The sequence below is a fragment of the Staurois parvus genome, unplaced genomic scaffold, assembly GCF_062004578.1.
Source record: "Staurois parvus isolate SC_StPar_1 unplaced genomic scaffold, SC_StPar_1.0 ptg000147l, whole genome shotgun sequence".
Lineage (NCBI taxonomy): Eukaryota > Metazoa > Chordata > Amphibia > Anura > Ranidae > Staurois > Staurois parvus.
This window is the reverse complement of record NW_028317943.1, coordinates 6,774,913-6,797,725: the sequence shown is the minus strand read 5'-3', so window position 1 is coordinate 6,797,725 and position 22,813 is coordinate 6,774,913. Positions and strand designations below refer to the sequence as shown.

The 22,813-nt window shown below is 39.4% G+C and overlaps 1 protein-coding gene across 1 annotated transcript in view; it reads left to right on the top strand.

Annotated features, from left to right (window-relative positions):
- ADAMTS20 (ADAM metallopeptidase with thrombospondin type 1 motif 20) overlaps window positions 1–22,813 on the top strand; it is a 298,171-nt gene that overhangs the window by 15,473 nt on the left and 259,885 nt on the right. The window contains exons 2-3 of the mRNA XM_089674002.1: window positions 13,578–13,933; window positions 19,289–19,454. Coding sequence (XP_089530128.1) covers window positions 13,578–13,933; window positions 19,289–19,454 — 522 coding nt within the window. The remainder of the gene's footprint in view (window positions 1–13,577; window positions 13,934–19,288; window positions 19,455–22,813) is intronic.

Sequence of the window (22,813 nt, the reverse complement as noted above, 5' to 3'; positions counted from 1 at the left end):
ATGTCGCTGGTCCTTGTTGGGTATATATGCTATGTTCTTTTTTTTTTTTTGTATGCAGCCTGTGGGCTGAATGGGGAAAAAAACAGAAGAAATCTCTGCCAGAAAAAGTGTATGGTATGCCCACCATTAGAACATACCACCCTGCATCCACCCACTTCTAATGGTGGGCACATATTAGGTCGCACGGTGCCACATGCGCCAATTCCAAGATTGTACAAATGTCTAAATAGTGGCACGCTTGAATAAAAATTGTCCACGTATAAGTGGTACTCCATATGGAAAAAGGATGACACCAAGTCCCAAACTATCTTGCCACTGCTCCCCATGTAGTCTGGGCATCCCGGGGGGTGCAACGTGACTATCTTTTCCGCCGTAAATCCCAAACTTATATGTATAGCCTGTTGCCTTCTCACAGGTCTTATACATCTTGACTTCATATCTGGCACGCTTTCTGGGGAGAAATTGTTTGAATGAAAGCCGGCCAGAAAATTTAATGAGGGACTCATCAATGCAGATTTTTTGCTGGGGAGTATAGACATCTGCAAATTTTTGGTTAAGGTAATTTACAAGGGGACGAATTTTGTGGAGCCGGTCAAATTCAGGGTCACCCCGAGGACGACAGAGTGTATTGTCGTTGAAATGCATAAAACACATTATACTCTCATATCTGTGCTTGGCCATGGCAGCAGAGAACACGGGCATATGATGAATTGGGTCCATGGACCAATACAACCGCAATTCATTTTTTTTTTAGTGATGCCCATGTTGATGGTTAGGCCCAAAACAAATGTAAATTTGGAAACTGTAATGGGTTTCCATGCGAATGGTCTGGCAAAGTTTGAATTTAGGTTGGCGGCAATAAATTGTTGTGCATATAAATTGCTTTGATCCACAATCAATGTGCACAGATATTCTGTGAAAAACAGCTCCAAAAAATCATAGGGAGTAGTTACATTTGCTGTTTCCACCTGAATTTCAGATTGGGCAGTGAATGGGGGAAGTACAGTTGCTGCAGAATTTGTGGGCTGCCAATAGGGATTTGCAAGCACATCCAAAAGGATACTAGTGGCTCTACGGGCCTGTGTGTGAATTCTTGGTGGCTGCGGGACAATACTTGAGCTCTCCACCGCACCAGCTTGTACTGCACTTATGAGACTCACCACATCACCAAGTACTGCACTGCTGGTATGTGAAAGATCAGGATGTACAAGGCCGCTGGTACAGTTCACCAAAAGGTAGAGCGGCACTAGTACTGGCACTCTGCTGCATATGAGAGTCATCAAAATTTACTGGCAAGTGGTAGTAGAGATCCGGCCTGATTCTGCAAACACTGCTGTTTTGTGTGCAATGTATCAAGTGACAGTGACCTACTGACACTGCACTTGCTGGGGAAGAAGGGGGGTAAGCATAGGGGCTAAACGCAAGTGCTGGCAGGTGTCGGGGCTGATCCCACTAACGCTGTGTTTTTGGGGATGCTATACTAATGTGAATGCTGGTATAGTGCTGATCTGATCAAAGATATTGATCCATTCAGAGGTTTATTGTGTATGAGCGTGTTCCTGGTTAAATGTGATTACTGGTGTACTGACAGGCAATCTGACGCTATCTGGGAGGGGCGTGAAAACCACTGGAGTGTGAATCACATATATATCTCCCTCCCTCCCTCCCTCCCCCCCCTCTCTCTCTCTCTCTCTCTCTCTCTCTCTCTCTGTGTGTGATATTTTGCATACCTGTGCCGCCCTGTGGCAGTATTTTTGCTATAGGGCGCTTAGGAAGCAGTTAAAGAAGTGGTTTGCGTTACGGCACTGTGGTACTTTGGCAATTGCGCGGTCATGCAACGCTGCACCCAAATAAAATTTGTGTTCTTCTTTTCCCACGGATTGAGCTTTTTTTGGTGGTATTTGATTGCCTGTGCGCTTTTTTATTTTTTGCGCTATGAAAAAAAAGGCCAATAATTTATGAGAAAAAAACAATATTTTGGACTTTTTGCTATTAAACATGTCCAGTAAAAAAAATTTAAAACATCAAATTTCGTCATACATTTAGGCCAAAATGTATTCTGCTCCATGTCTTTGCTAAAAAAAAATCCCAATACTTGTAAATTAATTGCTTTATGTGAAAGTTATAGCGTTTACAAATGGCGGTATAGATACTGGAATTTTTTTATTTTTATACTAATGGTGGCGATCAGTGACTTATGGCGGGACTGCGGCAGGCATTCTGACATTGGGGGGAACTGACTTCCCTAGTGACACCAATACAGTGATCAGTGCTAGCACTGACACTGTACTAATGACACTGGGCAGGAATGGGTTAATAGGGGCAATCAAAGGGTTAACTGTGTGATGGGAGTGTTTTACTAGGGGGCGAGGGGTGTGTTCTTCACTGTAAGCACACTGATCTCGACGGCTGTGCTCATCCATCCAGAGCAGTGTGTCCAAACTTACGGGGAGGAGTACTGTCGGTAAACAAAGCAGTCCTTCTCTCTGTCGGTGATCGCCGGTAATCACCGGGCGCCGGCGGATAACCACCGGCCGGGACCTGGTAACTGACGTGCGTGTGTTAACCCTACCCAGAAATGCAAAATGACATATACGTGATTTTGCGCACAGGGGCCGCCCTGTAGAAGTATATCTACTATAGGGCGGTCCTTAAGCGGTTAATGGATGAGTCAGATAGTTATTCATTATCCCATCCTCAGCCTCACTGCTCTATTCAGATAGGGTCATATAAAGTTTCAGTCAGAGGTATCGAGAGTCTGAGGGAAAACAGCTTCAGCTGTGCTTTTTCTTTAGAACCTGGAGAAGTGGAGATCTACCTGAACAACATAGAAGAGATCAAAGATCCCCAGGTTGTAGCATGCTTTTTTTTTTTTTAAGGAGGTAACCTAGCAAGTCCCTATTAAAAAGTAAAGAAGGTTTGAAGAGTGCAGGGTTAATCTCCTCTTCTCAAGAAAGAATAAATTCAGTTCCTGTAATCTTTCCTCATAGCTGAGCTCCTCCATGCCTCTTGTCAGTTTGGTTGCCCTTCTCTGCACTTTCTCCAGTTTCCCAATGTTCTTTTTGTGAATTGGTGCCCAAAACTGAACTGCATATTCCAGATGAGGTATTACTAATGATTTGTACAGGGGTAATATGATATCTCTCTCTCTCTGGAGTCTATACCTCTTTTAATACAAGAGAGGATTTTGCTTGCTTTAGAAACCGCAGCTTGGCATTGCATGCCATTATTAAGGTTGTGATCTACCAGAACCCCCAAATCCTTCTCCACCATTGACTCCCCCAGTTGTACCCCCCCCCCAGTATGTATGATGCATGCATATTCTTAGCCCCCAAGTGCATAGCCTTACATTTCTCAAAATAGTTGTCCAATTAAACAGTGCATTGAGGTCGGCTTGTAAGTTGGAGACATCCTGAAAGGACATTATTCCATTGCAAAGCTTGGTGCCATCTGCAGAGACTGAAACCATATTCCAGACTCTGTCGTTTATATACAGTTGTGTTCAACATAATAGCGGTGTGTTGAAAAAAGTGAATAAAGCTCAAAATCCTTCTAATAGCTTTTATTTCCAAACATACAAATTCATTGGGAACACTACACATTCTATTCCAAATCAAAACATGAAGAAAAATATATCAAATTGGTGTTGTTCCTCTAAAAAAATTGAAGAAATGTGAATATTAGACTGTTCAAAAAATAGCAGTGTTTGTATTCTTCTTTACAAACTCAAACATTCACTATATAAACTGAAAAATGTTTGAAGATTTTGCTTTCCTTTGAATCGCTTAATTAATATTTATTGTATAAGCACTGTTTCTGAGAACTGCTGTACATCTGTGTTGCATGGAGTCACCCAACTTCTGGCACCTGTGAACAGGTATTCCAGCCCAGGATGATTGGACTACATTCCACAGTTCTTCTCTATTTCTTGGTTTTGCCTCAGAAACTGCATTTTTGATGTCACCTCTCAAGTTTTCTATTGGATTAAGATCCGGGGATTGGGCTGGCCACTCCATAACGTCAATCTTGTTGGTCTGGAACCAAGATGTTGCACGTTTACTGGTGTGTTTGGGGTCGTTGTTTTGTTGGAACACCCATTTCAAGGGCATTTCCTCTTCAGCATAAGGCAGCATGACCTCTTCAAGTGTTCTGATGTATTCAAACTGATCCATGATCCCTGGTATGCGATAAATAGGCCCAACACCGTAGTATGAGAAACATCCCCATATCATGATGCTTGCGCAACCATGCTTCATTGACTTCACAGTGCACTGTGGCTTGAATTCAGTGTTTGGGGGTCGTCTGACAAACTGTCTCCGGCCACGTCTTTCAGGTTTTGGTTGCTATTTTAAAGCATTTGTGATCATTTTAGCTGAGCAGCCTATCATTTTCTGCACTTCTTTATATGTTTTCCCTCTCCAATCAACTTTTTAATGAAGGTACGCTGTTCTTCTGAACAATGTCTGGAATGACCCATTTTCCTCAGAATTTCAGAGAGAAATGCACTGTAACCAGCATGTACAACATTTGCTGCCTTCCTTCCTTAAATAAGGGTAATAATTGGCAGCTGTTTTTCAAAGAATGAATGACCTCACTAATAGAACTCCACACTGCTATTATTTTGAACATGCCCCTTTCAATTAGTGATTCAATTACACAGAATCAGCAGCATGCATGTCATGACTGTTGGGTCTGTTGGATTTCTATTACTCTACTACACCTGCTTGTAAATTATTTGCCATGTAGAAATATCATTTCTACCAAAAACAGTGATTGATCAGGTTTGTGATGTCTGACTGCTATTATTTTTAATACAACTATATATATGTATATACTGTATATATATATATATATATATATATATATATAAAAAGTAAGGGTCCCAACACTGAACCTTCGGGTACACCACCAACAACCATAAACCATTCAGAGTATGAGTCATTAACCACTACTCTCTGAATACAATCTTTTAGCCAGTTTTCTAGCCATTTACATATTAATTTTTCCAAGCCCATAGACTTTACCTTACACATTAGCTGTGTGTGGGGAACTGTGTCAAACACTTTTGCAAAATCCAAGTATACCACGTCCACCGCCACCCCCTTGTCCAAGGTTTTGCTCACCTCCTCATAAAAAGAAGTCAGATTTGTTTCACAACTTCTGTCTTTCATGAATCCATGCTGTCTGTTGTTTAAAATATTTTTTTCCAGCAAGAACTCATCTACTGTATGTGGTCTTTTATTAAACTCTCCAGTATCTTCCCAACTATAGATGTTAAAATAACAGGTCTATAATTACTTGGTAAATATTTTGATCCCTTTTTAAATATAGGCACCACATTGACCTTACGCCAATCCAGTGGTACTATGACAGTCATTAAAGAGTCCCTAAAAATTAGAAACAATGGCTTTGAATACCATTATAGTTTCCCTTTAAAGTCCAATTGAACTTACTAAATACAGTTGGTTTCCAAAGCTCTTCCAGACCCAGCATTGGAAACTGCAGCTAAAGAAATAAGAGCAGAGGTCAACATTCAATTTTGATTTCATTGGAGCAGAATACCTTTTTACATATATTTGTTCTCACACGTCTTTTGGCATAAACAAAATAAATTAAGTTTTATATTGTTCTTTTCAGCAATGGCTTTTTTTCGTTACTTTTTCCTAAAGCCCAGCTTTGTGGAGTAACTGGGTAAGAGTTGTTTCTCCTTTTTTAGCTGTGCATGTCTTTAGCTACCTCAGAATTACCATTTTCATCTTAATTGCACCTCTGATTAGTGCTCTTCTCAAAGGGAAACTCCACTTTCATGGAAAAAAATATAGCAAATAAAAAACTTAATATAGCATATAAAATATTTCAACACAACCTTTCCTTTTTCAATAGGTTTTTTTAAACTATATTTTCATACGAAAAAGGTACAAAAGTACAGAATTACAAAAAAAGGTGGGGGACATTCACATGTCTGACCGTCATAGTGAAGGATGAGAGTGTAACATATAAATCTGCCATTCAAGTAGTCCACACATAACGTTCACAAATAAGGCTTATTGGTCCCATAGTTAATTTTAGATGCAGAAACAACAATGGGAACCATGTCACATTGTGGATAAGGACATACTGTACATAAAACACTGAAAGAAAACAATCAGGTATGGAAAGATTGCTATTTTGCCATTATATTTACAATATTTATCCATAGCATTCCTGATTGTTCATTCAAGCAGATCAGGTCAGGAAGTGTGTATAGCACAACCCTCTTTGAAAAACATTTATTTTTTACCTGCAGCGCTGTAATTTTTTGTAACATTCAATGCGTTGAGATGTGTTGTGTGTGCATTGCTTTAGAAAAATTCCTGTTTGCTGCATCTTTGATATAGTTTCTAGCAAAGACATGAACACTGCACCTATGAGATACAGGGATCTATTCACAATAGCAGATCGCATGCGGTATTTAGTTGATCTGACACATTTAACCTAAATATTGCATGCCATCCTGAAACTGTCAATTCACTATACCGTTTTGCGGTATTTACTGCAAAACAGTCAAAACGCTCAGTAAATAAAAAGGGGGTAAAGTCAATTCACAGAAGGAATACTGAATAATGAAATGCATGCAGTATATAAAGGATATGTTCACCTTTTGGGAACATGTTACATGTTCTACCCATTTTTAGGGTGAAACATGTTCCCATAGCCACAGCAGCGCCTTCCGCCCCCCCACCCCTACTCTGACAGTTTCCCTGTGCTATCTGATTTAAAATCAGCGTGGCCGTGCGGGGCTCTGCCCACATGGCCACGCCACTCATTCACAGTGTTCTGTGAATGAATGCCTACAAGTCCCGGCAGACTTAGCGTCTGTCAGCTTGTAGTTTTCAATGAACTACCACAGCACTGTGGAGCACCGTGGTAGTTTATGCAATCTTCTTGTCAGAATATCTGCTTGGCCGTACATCCCGTACGGCTAGCAGTTGTTCTGACAGATCTGCAGGAGGCCTGCATGGCATCAGTGATCTACTCCTAGAGTAGGTGGAAGTAAGTATAACGCCAAGATAAGCAAGGGAATGGGATGCCCAATGGTAGGGAAATTGTGTCTTCAACCAGGTCGGCAGGGAGCATAATATTCAATGCCGTGGTTTTAGACAAATTGATGCTAAGGCCAGATATAGCTGAAAAATGGTCCAGTATGACCTGGAAGTTGGGGAGAGTGATGATAGGATTGGTTAAAATCAAAAGAGCATCATCCGTATAAAAGTTGGCCTTGTATTGAGTGCCGGCATAGGGGACATCAGAAATATCCAGGTGATTTTGAATGGCTGCAGCTAGAGGTTCGAGAGAGAGAACAAAAAGAGCAGGTGATAGTGGGCATCCCTGTCTCGTGTCCCTGAAAATGGGGAAAGATGAAAAACAGCCTGCATATTTGACAGAGGCCGAGGGAGATGAATATAAAGTCGAGATCCATGCCAAAAATGCATCACCAAACCCCCATATAGACCGCGTATATGTCAAATACTCACAAGAAAGCGAATCAAACGCTTTATAAATGTCCAGGGATAAAAGAAACCCCAGTATCTTGCGGCGATGTAAGATATGAATGAGATGGATGATTTTACGTATGTTATCAGCAGCTTGTCGCCCCGGAACAAAGCCAACCTGATCTCTGTGGGAGTGAGATACTTATTAATTCGGGTGCTCAGAACCTTTCCCAGAATCTTCAAGTCCACATTTAGCAGTGAGATCGGTCTGAAAGCTTGCAGTTCAAAGGCATCTTCAGACTTCTTAGGAATCATAGTAATATGCGCCTGAAGAGACTCCAAAGAAAGCCGGGAACCCTGCTTCAAAGAATTGAAAAAGGCCGCCAAGTGAGGAACCAGAATGATGGCAATTTTTTTATAGTAGAGCCCAGAAAACCCATCTGGTCTTGGAGCCTTGGAGGCCTTTGAAGATTTGATGGCTTGGTAGAGTTCAGATTCGGAGATATCCATGTTCAGGTCATCCCGGGCTGCAACGGACAAGGAGGGTAGGCGCAGCTCAGCGAAAAAACTATCAGCATGTTCTGCGACAAAGGTATTCGGTTTCTGGTAAAGGGAGGACAAAAAATCTGCAAATCTATGTGTAATCTTCACAGGGTCCAAAGTAAGGCCACCTCCCCTCACTCGGAATTGAACAGGTGCGTGCGACCAACAAATTAAGTTTCGTGGCCAGCATTGGCCCCAGTTTATTGGTGAATGTATAAAACTTATGTCCGGCCCAAGGCAAGGCTTCTCAGCCCGTGTAGTTGAAAGAAGATTAAGTTCAGCAGCCACCACATCTCAAGCTTTCCTATTGGCCGTAGTCGGGTGGGCTTTCTAGGTAGCGTCTACCACGGTCAATCGCAAGGTCAATTCCAACATCCTCTTCTCTCTGGCACGTTTCCAGGATGAAGCAATCTGAATCAGGTGACCCCTAATGGTGGCTTTGTGAGCCTCCCACAGAGAGACGGCCGAGGATACAGAACCCACATTGTCCATAAAATAGGATTGAATGTACGAAAGAACCTGGGAGCAAGAAGCCTGGGTGGTGAGCAGGGATTCATTGAGTCTCCACAGAAAAGAGGGCCGAGCCATACCAGAAAGACACAGTGTAAAAACCAATGGGTCATGATCAGACCAGGGTGAGGTCGAGATGACAATCTTTTGAATTAAAGATAAATGTTGAAAGGAAATGAAGACGTGATCTATTCTACAAAAGCTCAGGTGTGGAGCCGAATAAAAAGTGTATTCACACAACGTAGGATGCAGTTCCCACCAAACACTACCAAACCATAAGCTTGCAGCGTATCACCCAATTTAGATTCCTGGGAAAGGTTGTCACTAAGGGTCCCTCCCGTTGGGTAATGGCGATTGACAGAGGAATTAAGAGCAACATTCGAATCACCCAGCAATAAGAGAATACCACGTTGATGGTGCAAAATCACCTTCAACAAGTGAGAAAAAAATTTGGGTTGAAATCTATTTGGCACATAATAACCCACCAGGGTCACCTCTTTGTCCCAAAGGTTACCCCGGAGGAGCAAATACCTGCCAGTGGGATCAGCTACTTCCAGGTTGCAAGTAAACAGCAGATTGTGTCTAAAAGCAATCACCATGTCCCTATGCTTCTCAAGGGCTAAAGCAGAGAAAAGGGTCGGATAATGGTGAGAGGAGTGCAGAGGATTGGGAAAACCTTGTCTCCTGCAGACAGACTACGTCCACGTCTTGGGACTTAAGATGACGGAACACTTTAGAACGCTTGGTTGGAGAATTAAAACCATGGATAGTTATAACCATTTTTTAACCCCTTCCCGCCAACATCACACAAATATGCGGCCTCACAGAACTGGACTTTTTTCCGTGGGGCCGCATATTTGCATACCTGTCTTTTGTGCTGGGAGCGCACCGCACAGAGTGCTCCCAGAACAAATACCACGGTATCACTGAGAGCCCCGGGTCCCGTTCTAACGATTCAAGGTCACATGATTGCTGTGATAGCCTCTGATTGGCTATCACAGTGATCAGTAACTGTACAGCCCACCCCCCTTGTTTTTTTTTTTTTCTCTATGAATGGAGGAGAGAGATACATTGTATCTCTCTCTCTCTCTACTTGCAAAGAGGGAGAAAAAAAAACTGCTGAAAAAAAAAGATAAACAAATAATAAAAAATATGTATATCAAAGTTTGATCTAGTACAGTGTCAGGGTTAGTGTTTGGGTCAAGGTCAGGATCAAAGGTCAGGATTTTTTTTTTTTAAATTGGTATCAGTGTCAGTTAGTGTCATGGTCAGTTTGTTTTTAGGTAAAAAACAAATTGTGCACTATTGTTTCTGGGCTGTACTGTGGGTACAAACAACAAATAACATACACATATATGGTGTCATTGTGATCGTCACAAGCTGGAAAATTTATTTTGGGTTGTTTTTTGGTGGTAGGTTATGGTAGTAACAAGAAATACACAGCTAAATTAAAAAAAAAAAAAATTTTTTTTTACTATTTTGGGCCAGTTTTCCTTTGATAATAAAAAAAAAATCAAGAGATATCCATTACCATTTACCACCAAATGAAAGCCCAATTTGTCCTGAAAAAACAAGGTATAATCCACTTGGATGTACAATGTAGTTGTGATGATATGTACGGTTTTACTAACACATGTTAAAGTTGCAAGATTGTGCTTAGACTTTAGGATTTGTTTTACCCTTAGACATTAAGGAGTTAATAAACTGTTTGCCCATTTTTGGACTTAGATGGTGTTTCCCTGTCTTTCTATACTGGATTCACACAGCAGCCGCATGGGAAACTGCATGTGATTCGGACAGGAATCACACCCCTTTCCTGTTCAAATCACATGTAAATCTTTTCAGTGCAACTTGAGCCCATTCATTTTGTATGAATACATACACAGTACAGGTAATTGGTAACAGTACTTATACTCGCTGCTAAAAAACAGCTATCAGTGTATCCCTAGTCAAATCCCTTGTTAGAACATATGTCATATGTAGTGGAGATGCTTTACTTTTTCACAGTTATTTTTAGAGATATCTTCCCACTGACATCATTGATCTTTTTAGCTATCTATACAGGAGTATTTCTTCCCAGTGACCACAAGTATAAGGAGCATTCTTCTCACTGACCATCATACCAATATATCATGTGTTGTAGATAGACAGATATATAGATCAATTTTATCAGGGGTTTCCTGAGACTGGAAAGCTATTTCAAGGGTTCCTTTGTGTTGAAAGTTTGAGAAAGGCTGCTTGAAAGTAGAACTAAAGGCAAAACTTTCTTTTTCATTTTGGATACAGTAATGGAGGGTTAAAACCCTCATCAATGCCCATCAATTTTTTTTTGCCATCTTTGTCCCGTTGGGGAAATTTAACTTCACTTCCTGTCCCATTACCAAAATGTACCAAAAGTGAGAGAAAATCCCTGCAAATTAGGAGAATCTCTTGGGATCCTTCAGATCACCAGAACTAGTGTCTCCATTGGAAATTTTTCCCTCTATTACTTTTCTGGGGATAACCCCAAAATTTGGATTTTCTTTTAACCACTTACGTACTTGGCAATTTTGCCCCCTTCCTGTGCAGACCAATTTTCAGCTTTCAGTGTTGTCACACTTTGAATGACAATTGCTCTGTCATGCAACACTGTACCCATATGATGTTTTTATAATTTTTTTCACACAAATAGAACTTTCTCTCGGTGGTATTTAATCACCACCGGGTGTTTTATTTCTTGCAAAACAAACTAAAAAAGACAAAGTTTTGAAGAAAATTTTTTTTTTAAATTTTATTATAACATTTTGCAAACAGGTAAATTTTCTTCTTCACTGATGTGCGTTGATGAGGCACTAATACGCAGCACCGATGGGTACTGATAGGCTGCACTGATGAGGCGGTACTAATGAGGTGGCACTGGTGGGCATTGATGAGGAGGCACTGATGAGGCTGCACTGATATGGGCACTGAGGCTGCACTGTTAGGCGGCAATGATGGGCACTAATCGGCAGCACTGAATGTGCAGGGGGCACATTCTGGGAGGACGTCATATGACATCCTCCCAGAACTGGACGACCGCGCTGTAGCCGTCATTTGGCTATAGGGCAGTCAAGAAGTGGTCAATTTCACTTTCAATGATAATGGTAAACAGGACACATATAAAGAGGGTGAATCTCCCTAACAGGCACACAGACTGCAATAAAAACCTAATAGGTGTTCTATTACCTCTCCATACTATCCAAAACTAAGAAAAAAGGTTTTTCTTTTAGTTATATCTTAAATAAATACAAAATATATTTCTAAATGTCATATATTGTATGAAAGTAGAATAAAATATCACACACATATATAAATATCCTCCTTCCACCAATAACAAAGACAACTTTGTAGAAGAAGGGTATTTATATACTGAATGTGTGAGTTTTTTAATGCTATTTTCCTTCAGTATTTGACAATTATAAATAAATTTTGTATTTACTTAATTTAACTTAGTTGTTTTTGATACCCCACGTGTGTCCTGTGAAAGCAGCTTCCCTTTGACTGGTATTCCAGTCACTTTTTTTTTTTTTCGTAATAATACATGTGCTGCAGGGAGCACACTGACTTAGTGAGTTGACATGTTTCTATGGTTAAACCATTTTACCTCTTTATTAGCAATAAAAACTGACAGGTGTTCTATTTCTTCTTCACTGTATCCATTCCACTGGATATTGCATGAGATAAAATACCTCATGGTTTCATGAGATAAATACTGCATATTTTTTAAAAAATACTACATGCAGTATTTTAGAAGCGTTTATTTGTAAATGCCAAAAAACGTTTTGAAAAATGCTAAGCAGTATTTTTTTTACATTCCTTAAAGTGATAGATACCGCTTCGTGAATGGCAGCCCATAGTTGTGAACAGGATTTAACTCTGACACCTTCTGTAAACAGTTGTATGTATTTTGATATCATGCTGTCATGATATAGGGGCTCGGCCAATTATTAATTCCTGCTTAATGATCCGGAGTGTCACGATATGAGTTCTCTGCCAGCCCAGGTATTAATTCCTTGTTCCGTTAATCCCTCCTGACCATAGGAAGAGCATCCTTCAATTAGTATTCTACTCCTGTGTGCCAAAGGACCCTAGCTGTAATTAACGCCCCCCCTCCACAAAAGGCCCCAAATTCAATTAGTGTATTCTCCCCATTGTTATCCTGTTTACAGCTACAAATTCAATTATTGTGTTTCCCTCCCTGTCCATCTTGACCATCCTGGTTTGTGTCCAAATGTATGTTCTTCTCCACTGTTATCCCGTTTACAGCTGCAAATCTAATTACTGTGCTTCCTTGAACATCCTGTCTGACCTCCTTTCCTGCCCAAATGTAATATCCTCCCCACTGCCCTCCTGTTTACAGCTAAAAATTCAATTACTGTATTTCCTTTCCTATCCATTCCCTCCATTGTCATCCAAAATGTCCCTAAACCCGGTTAAGGCCTTCCCTCCATTGTCATCCTGCTTATGACCCCCCTCCCAGTGCTGGTCTCTCCCGATGTTCCATTCTGCTGTGCAGCCACTGAGGGATCCAGCTGCGGCTGGACTCTAGTGGCCCAGACTCTGCCTGAGCCCCATTGCCAGCTCTATCTGGGACTATCACATCAGCTCTGCGTGAGTGTATGCAGCTCTGCGTGAGTGTATGTGTGTTGCTTTTTTTAATGTATCATACAAAGAGATAGAAATGCATATTACATTAGAGATATGCCAGAGTTTGGATTTGCAAAAACAATGTACATATACAAAATGCATGCTAACACAAACATAAATAGAGCTGCAGTATATACAGTATATAAATATTCAGGAACCAGTCAGCAAAGCTAACATAAGATCCATTCATTTTCCCATTTTTTGAAGGATTTTGACATTACATGTGTTTAATAGGGATTGGATTTGTCTAACAAACTGAATCAGTAAAATGAGCCAACACAATACTAATGGTTAACACTTAACTGGTAAGTCTAGCAATATTTTACATTTCATAGGCATTTTCTTTGCATTATTTTTAGTGAATTGTGTGTGTTTCTTTTGTTGCAGCTGATTTTGTGAGAACCCTTTCGTCATATGAAATTGTCATACCTTCTCGAGTAAATGACTTTGGAGAAGCCTTCCCACATAACCAGCATTTTAGAAGAAAAAAAAGAAGCACTGACTTTCAAACTTCACAGACACATGTCAACAAAACAAATTATTATTTTTCAGCCTATGGACAGCGCTTTCATTTTAACCTTACAATCAATGCAAACTTTATTGCAGACTCTTACAGTGTTGTCCATATTGGAAAACCAAGTTATGGTCACCTTGACTCACTGGACCTCAAACATTGTTTCTACAGTGGGCATGTTAATGGTTTGGAAGAACATACAGCTGTCATGAGTCTTTGTGGTGGAATGGTGAGTTTTACTGTTGCAACAAGAGTAATATTGTTTGAGCTATCTACACATTTATTCTGTCCTCTTGATCTCCACTTTTTATCATAATTTAGTGCAATGTCATAGGACACGAAATAGAATAATAACATGGTAGGGAGAAGATGGAGGAAAGGATAAGAACACTGGATACAACAGTCAAATACAGGTGTATAACATACACCAGGTTATGTGTGCCATAAATGCTAATGACTAACATTTTGTCCTGGGGAGGGGACAAAGAGGAACTGAGCAAGGAGAGAAAACAAATGGTAGGTATGTACTAGAAATTGTAAGGGCACCACATACTAGATCTTACTAAGTCAGCTAAGGGCCAGTGAACAAGTCCAGGTGGAGGAAGCAGTCTCTGATTAATTTTGGTCAGATGCCACCTGAGTTTCCGTAGATATGTCATTAAGGACTTATGCCCATTATTTGGTAAGAAATCACAGCTCTAGCTGCCAAGAGACAACGAGTTTTATTTACTAAAGGCAACTGGACTATTTACTATCCTAGAGACTTTTCATCAGAGTTTAATGACTCCATTAAAATTTCCCTTTGCAAAGAATACCCAATCAATTGCAGGGGAAATTAAAAAACTGCATTTTTGCTTGCACATTATTGGATGATGGACATCAGCAGAGCTTTACCTTATTCTCTAAACTTTGGGGAAGATGCCCTTGGAAAGTGCAACTTTTCTTGCAAAGAAAACATTCTATTTGCCTTTAGCAAATCAACCCCAATGCCTGTAAGGCATATTTTGTTGGTGTCAGAAAATCTTTAGAGCATTTCCAACAGTGACTGGCAGTGGATGGATAGATGAGACTGAGGAAGTACGATACAGGAGGATGCAATTTTTTTAGTTTTCTTTTCCTGAAAGTATGAGGACATTTTATGGGTAAGTGCAAAGCCATCTCAATTCCAGTCCACATTGGTAAATTCCTCACCTAGATAGCATTACCATTTAGACATAAAAGAGGTCTGTTCCTAGAGGTCCCCTGTCTCATCAACTTCTGAAGTTGGGAAATAGTGTGAAAATGTGGTTCAGGGGCAGAAAAGAATGTTTTAAGCAGTGTGGGGCAACTGCCTCTTGAAATGTATAAATTAAACTAGAGAGTTGTATTAAAATGAAACCATGGGTCACGCGAAAGCCATTGTAGCTGAACATTCTGCAGGTGTGCACATGGAAAAAAAAACCTGATGGAGGTCAGGAATCCATGGAAAAGTCAAGGAAATTTTAAGGTTTTCATTCTTGGGCCAAAGCTAAGGGCTCGTTCACACTTCACTGTTTTACCAACGCTTGCCAAATGCCCCTATAGCGTTTGGCAATCGTTGGTCCGGCGTTTGCGGAGTGTTTTTTAACGCTTGGCAAGCGCTTTTCAAACGCAGCATGTGCGGTTTAGCGACAGTTGCTAGTCATTTGCCGAGTGTTAAAAACGCCCCACAAACGCCTATAATGAAGTGTGAATGGTGTTACCGCTCCACAAACGCCCCGCAACCGCGTCACAACCGCACCGCAAACGCCGGCCGGGCATTTCCGGAGCGGCACCATAGACTAGAATAGGAGGCTTCAACGCATCCTGACTGGACCAGAGGCGTACTTTTTGACGCAATGCTAACGCTCCCATTAGAACAGCACCATGTGCTGTAATGTGCAGAATTGTCAGAGGCGTTTGGGAAGCGGTGAAAACGCTTCCCAAATGCCTCTCTGCCGCCTGCACACAACGCTAGTGTGAACGTAGCCTAAGGTTGTCAAATAGTGAAGTGAGCAGAAAGGGCCTGAGAGAAAACTGCTTAGGTACCACCCCCTTGTCATAATGATCACTGATTAAATCAGTTGAAGATCTGATTAAAGAGCACCCCTTGCAATCTGGGAGTCCCATTTCTGCCTTATCCTTTGGTTTTATGAGGATCAAATATTTAAATTTGGGTTTATGTGTCCCCCACATGAACCCAATTGCTCTAGAGTTGAAATATGGTTTGAATATAGTTTTCTGTTAGCAATAATGTAAGTGTTATACATATATTAATCTTTTTTTCTGTTGTGGCAAATTGTTCAATGTAGACTTCTTTCCAAACAATCATGGTTCAATAAATATATGATCCTCTATTTTCTTTCCATTTAAGAAGATTGATCAGGAAAGCAGTGAGACTGCAACATGATGTATAGATTCTTCCCTTAGCTACCTAAACACAGTTCTGTGCCAATACAAAACATGCCCCTGTTCACTTCTTGTGTATTTTAAATATAAAAATTGTAGCCTGTGCAGTAATATATTTGACACAAATGTTTATAAAACCTACAGTTTGTGCAAGATTGCAGGCTTATAGCATCACAAATACCTGCAAAATCTTTGTTTCCTTTGCAAAATTATTAACAGTAGACAGGCACCTCTCTCCAAATCTTACTTGTTAAACCTCCCCATTGCTTACTGAATAGACAGATATAACATTTTCACAAGAATTTATTAGAATACTTTCTGATAGCAAGAACTGAATTATAGCACCTTCTGTGCAGTGGTTTTCTGTTAATTTTCTGTTGTATTAAAAGTACATTATAAGTAATACTTTATAGTATTGCAGCTGCATTTTAGTATACAACTCTTCTTTTAGTCAAGTGTAGAGAGTGTGTTGAAATATAATTGTCACTAATTTGTTATGCTTATTTTTTTAATAGCATTTAAAATTAGAGTTTGCAGAGACAAAACAGTGGAAAAATCTGGCACCCTTTATTGCATGGAGCATTAGATCTGTTCTTGGCCACTCTCCTACTTACTTCAGTAATAAAGAGGAAAGACAACTGCTTTAATGAAAATTTTACTACTAGCTACTACCTCTGATGACTGAGGGCTTTTAATATTGCACTGTAGAGAAGACACACAGAGCCCAGTTTTTGCAAATAGTACTCACATTTAAAGAATCAGTTGTAAAAATAGGACCATTTGTAGTCACCTTAAAGGTTTACCATGCTCTGCCAATTGTCAATGCATAGTAAACCCTCCTAAATCAACAGGGGTTAGCATTCTGTTGCTTCCAGTTGGCACCTAAATCAAAATGGATGAAGCCTTCCTAATAGCTCTCTGGTTTAATCAACCTCTTTATCTGTATAAAAATTAGATTTGCTGTGCTGCCATGCTATCACTGTGGGAGTCTGGAGGTACTACGAATAAAAGTGTTGTGAAATACTCTTTATCTATATTCTCCAAATGACGTGCAAAAGTTTGGTAATTGAAAGATTTATTGAAACAGCTTGGTTTATTGCATTTTACACATTTTTGGCTGTTCCTGGTTCTGGACCATTTCACAATAGGATTGTCATATTGTGAACATAAATGCACACATTTTTAACCTTAAGTAAGAATAATTTTTAAAGTCTTTGTTTCACCTCAACACAAGAAAAAATATTAACTACCCTCAACTGTCTAAAAAGAATCTTGTAATAAATGGTTATGGACTATAAAGAAGCAAGAGCATGATCGATTCTTAAGGACTGGGTATCATATAAAGTTGCAAAATAAATGGCAGTGGCAGTGTTGTACATTAAAGAGATTTCATATCTTTTGAACTAAGGCAAAAAAATGTATATATACTTATAAGAACTTGTACTTGTAAGAATATAATATAATGTGAATATCTCAGTGGAATGACAGTTTATGACACTATATGATTTGCAGGTGTGAAAGTGAGGAAATGTTTCACATTGCAAGCGGAAATGATGTAACATTTTTTGCTTACACTGTGTGATGAGACACCTATAGCTAACAAGTGGGAAGCCTCACTTTTGTCATGCGCTGCAAGTAATACAGAGTCATATCAGAGCTTACTGAGTTTGAAAGAGGGCAAATTGTTGGTGCCCACTTAGCTGGTGCCTCTGTGACTGAAGTTACCAATTTATTTCCCATGTGGCGAGGTACAAAGTCATTATTCTGTTATGATGCATATACAGTTTCTGGGAAAATGTCTTCTGATAAGCATAAGTGTGGTTGACACATCAACTGACAGAGACAAAAGGACATTGCGCAGGATTGTGATCCGGAATAAGAAAATAACTGCTGCAAAGATTCCTGCAGAGCTCAATCTCAGTCTTCTAAAGCTTGTGTCTACAAAAACTGTGCAGAGGGAACTCCATAAGCAAAACATTCACAAGCTAGCTGCAATTGCCAAACCACAAGTGATCGATATTAATGCTCAGAAGAGGAGAGAGTGGTGCAACACCCATAAATCGTGGACTGTTGATCAATTGAAGACTATAATCAGTCTTCTGATCAGATGATCAGTCGTTGATCAGATGAATTGAGCTTCACACTGTTCCCAACCACTGGACATGTTTACTTGTGGCAAACACCATCCTAAGCTGACAACCAGGACTGGCTAGTTTTAAATTTAGTGTGTTATTGGAGCACTCATAAACCACTACCTGTAATACACTTGGCTTTGGGGTAGATTAAATCACAAATATTCTCTGGCTCCTGCTTATTCTCCCTTATCTTCATTAGGAGGTTATCAGTGGTTCAGCCCCAGAGAAGACTCCTAGTTCTTCAGGACTTTGGAGATGGGGGGCAGATGGGAATGTGAGATGCAATAAGTTTACAGACAATGGTAAATCGAAATCTCTGGCCCAGCTGAGAGAGGAATGGGGATTGTTTCTGATGGATACATGAAAATACATTGAGGGATGCCTGTAAAACCTTGGACCCACTTACTAATTTTGAAAAATTGTGTTTAGTCAGAAACCCAGACACAAACCCCTGTTATTTTCTCATATACCCTTTCCTTGGTTTGGAATCCATAAAGGATTCATGCTCCTTTAGAAACTAGGAAAAGGAAGCTGGAGACCACCCTGAAAAATTAATCAGCAGGTTAAAATAACCAGATTTGCACAGGTGTACTCCATCAGCTCATAAATGCAAGAAACCTGCTATAAACTATATTTTGGATGGTACAGAGTACCACGTTAAGCTTTAGCACAGGTGTACTCCTTCAGCTCATAAGTGCAAGAAACCTGCTATAAACTATATTCTAGATGGTACAGAGTACCACGTTAAACTTTAATTATTATTATAATGTCTCACAGCTTGCTGGAGTGGGTGTAAGACAAAAGGGACAATTCTTCTCCTTTGGTGCCCAATCATCAAACCCTTCTGGCCTGCACTAAGGGAGGTTATGAATCAGCACTTAAGCCTCCAGATTCCCAAAGACCTTTTGATTATGTTGTTGGTAACTGTGTAGAACATTCTCCCATCTCCTACCTGTTGATGCTACTGAAAAAAATAAAGATTATATAAAAACATATTGTTAGCATGATTCTAATACACGTTTATTCACTTTTTTGTTTCTTAGATTGGCACTTTTAAAGCACCTGATGGGGAGTATTTTTTAGAACCATTGATAAAATATCATGATGAAGAGCATCAAGATGAGCACAGCAAACCACATCTTCTCTACAAAAAGCAACAAAAGATAGGGAAGCCTTCTGGAAAAGCAGGTCCAAACTGTGAGATTAAAGGTACAGTTAGATTAAAAAATAAAGATATTTCATTCTTTAGTTATTTCATTCATGTAGCACTTAGAATTCAACAGTTTAAATGACACTAAAAACTGGCAAGCCTTTCTGTTTGAGTATTGCCCTCTTTTTATGTGAGGGTCTTACATGACAGAATTTTGACTTTAAATTGTTTCTAAAACATATTTTCTTAGTTGTGAATAAAGTAGGAAAGGTTGGAATGTCTGTCAGGTATATTTTAGCTCTGTGTCCTCGATAGAGATATTTACTCTATTTATTTCCCTGAATAACGCTATCATTGGGATTAAAATTAGGAAAAATCCAACATTTTGAGTTCTCAGTGGAACAGGACTAAGGGGAGATCTTCTAATATGATAATTTGTTCCAGTGACAATTGTGTAAGAGGAGATTTCCTTCACTGTACAGTAGAGAGATTTTCTTTCTTCATGTTGTGTCTACAAGACAGTAGGTAATAGGTACTCTTTATTTACTACCCTATCCAAAATGGAAAAAAATAGTTTTGGCTTTAGATACACTTTAAGCATAAAGCTATTCCACACTATAACTAACTGAAAAAAATAATTTTCATTACTAGAAGCAGGATTCATAGCACCTAAAAATGCGGAATTTCAAGCCCTGAAATGAGTGGGGTCTACCAAAGGCAGGTGTATCGTGAAATTGACTTTCAGTTGAATGGAGATTACGAGGTTTTAGGGCAAGTGTAGATTAACATGCAGATGTCATTGATATGGGTGCATTGGTTGTAGTATTTTTCAGTTTATTCATTTATCCATTTGATTGGTTTAGTGGTTGTCTTTTATAAAGAGATACAAAAGTTGGTAAATTGGGAGACATAGGGATTGCTTTGCTAAAAACAAATAGGCTGTTTACTTTGCAGAGGAAGTTGCACTGTACAAGGAAATTTTCCCAGAGGTTAGTGAGTGTGGTGCAATTTCACTTCGCAAAAAAATACCCAATCACGTGCAAGGAAAAGAAAATAAGTTTTTTTTTGCTTGCACATGATTGGATGATGTTAGTCATCAGAGCTTCACCTCATTCACTAAGTTTTGAGGATAATTCCATTGCAAAGTGCAACTTTCCTTGTAAAGTGAACAGTCTATTCAATGCAATAGACTGTAACAATGACAAAGCATTTAGAATAATGTATAAGCATATGCTTGTATAATTATAACTTATTAGCAGTACAATTGGAAGGTCTAGAACTAATAAAATAACCTTGATATGACTTAGCGCCATATATGTATTTTTCTGGTTTTATATGGCTTTGGACTCAGGCCTGTATAAGATGACAGCATGATATATGGGAGCGCACAGGACGTTATATATGTGTGCCTGAACTTTTTCCTTATCAGACGTTATGATTTATTGTTTGTTAGTTTCTCAACACTTGGGGCTTATGTGTAGAGAAAGCAAAAAATACCAAACTTAGTTCACTCTACAGTTTGTTTGTATTAAGTGTTCTTAATTAAGTTTTAAGAACTAAGTGTTCCTAATTAAGTATTAAGTGCTCTTTTTTGCAGAAGGATTTGGTATATGAGAAGTGTGTACAATGCCATTTTGCAAATTTTGTTTGAGTAATTTGATGACTCAAAAACTACAAGTCAACAGCATCTACAAATATATTTTTACAATAGGGATAGGTTTTTAGCATTTTTTAAATCTAAGTGAATAATTGGATAATTTTGTGTAATTTGCCAAAAAACAGAAGTCCTCTTTACTTAAAGACTAAAACCGGCCATAGACAGTTCGAACCTCAGCTAATTCAGCAGGGACTGGCTGAGACTGGAACCATGTATGGGCAGACTAAATGTACCAAAGTTGATCGATCAACCAACTTGGGTACAACCAGCCTGCCAGATTTTACATGCAATTATTGCTAGTGGCTGTTATAGCCGTTAGCAATAATCACATTATTCTCCCAGCAGGGGTAGCTTTCCCCGCCCACCACCAAGAGAACACAATGGCTCTGTGGAATGGATTCTCTTGTCAACACTGACTGTTTTGATGGGGGAATCAAGAAATGTGCTCAGTCTATGGCCTGCTTAATTAAAATCTGTGGTCAGTTCCTACCCCTAGCACCATTCATATCAGTTCTGATGGCCTGAGTCTGTTTTAGAACTAGTCTGATGGAACTAGTCTGTTTTACTGTAGCCTTGTAGCTCTGTTTACAGAGTACAATTATCGGTAGAAATGAGGTTTGAGTGTGTTAGTACCTTAAGTTTGCTGCAAATCCATAGGGTTTCACTGTGTTCGCAAGTGCGAACGTTTGGCTAAAACTTTGCAGGTTTAGTGCCAGAAATAGGTAAATACCTATAATGCAGTGCATAGCCATTTCTATAGACAGCTGAATCACAAGAGCCAGTAATTTGAAGGAATGGATAAAACAGCCCGCTCACTATAAAGGGTGGATTCACAGCAGCTAAATTGTCATTGTATGTTGTTAGGAAGAGCTGACAATTCTGTATAGGGAGAGATACTGTGCTTTTAAATGTGGTATTGTTACACGTCCTCCATGGCAGTGCCTGGCATTCCATGCCTTTTGTTTGACAATAACATGTTTATTATCCCTACAGATATCCAGAATTAAATAATAACATTTGCCACTCCATAGACTTCAGCGGGGTTCACAACACAGTTTGCTTACTTTAAGTTCTGCAGAACTGTTCAAGAACCAAGCCCACATAAGTTTTCTCATCCCTATTTGTCAGATTGCCATTGGTCTAAGAGAGAATCTCTGGCTTTGTAAAAAACTAAGCCAAAGCGTTTTCATTTTTACTAACAATGGAAACATGAAAAAGACCTTTACCTTTTGTATTTATAGTATAGTAGTGTACTGCCATAGGGTACACATAATTGAGAAAACAGTGAGGTAATATGAACTGGATCACCATGCACATCACGGCTACTGCAGACAGTTCACTGATCTTTCCTTTGCTTTCTAGACACTAAAAGTAGGTTGACCTAGATCTTTCTGTTTTCTCTTTTCATCCTCACAAATAAAGACACAATTGGACTTTACCAATAATATCTTTTAATACAATATCTTTTGATGGTATCTACTGTTGTAATTACCATATTGTTTCTTTTCCTATTTCTTTAATTTCATATTTAATATTATAAAACATCCATTATTTAATCTTTTGTAGGCAGGCAATGATGGTCTTTTACAAACTGGAACACCAGACCGCATAGTGTTTTCTCTGAAATCTTTAGATGTCATTATTAGGCCTTATTCACCACAAAAGATCAATATGCTATATGCTCAGTTCACAAAGCTAACACACCAGGATAACGATTCTTATTAAGAATGACAGTTGTTTCTAGCTGGGTCCTATGAGATT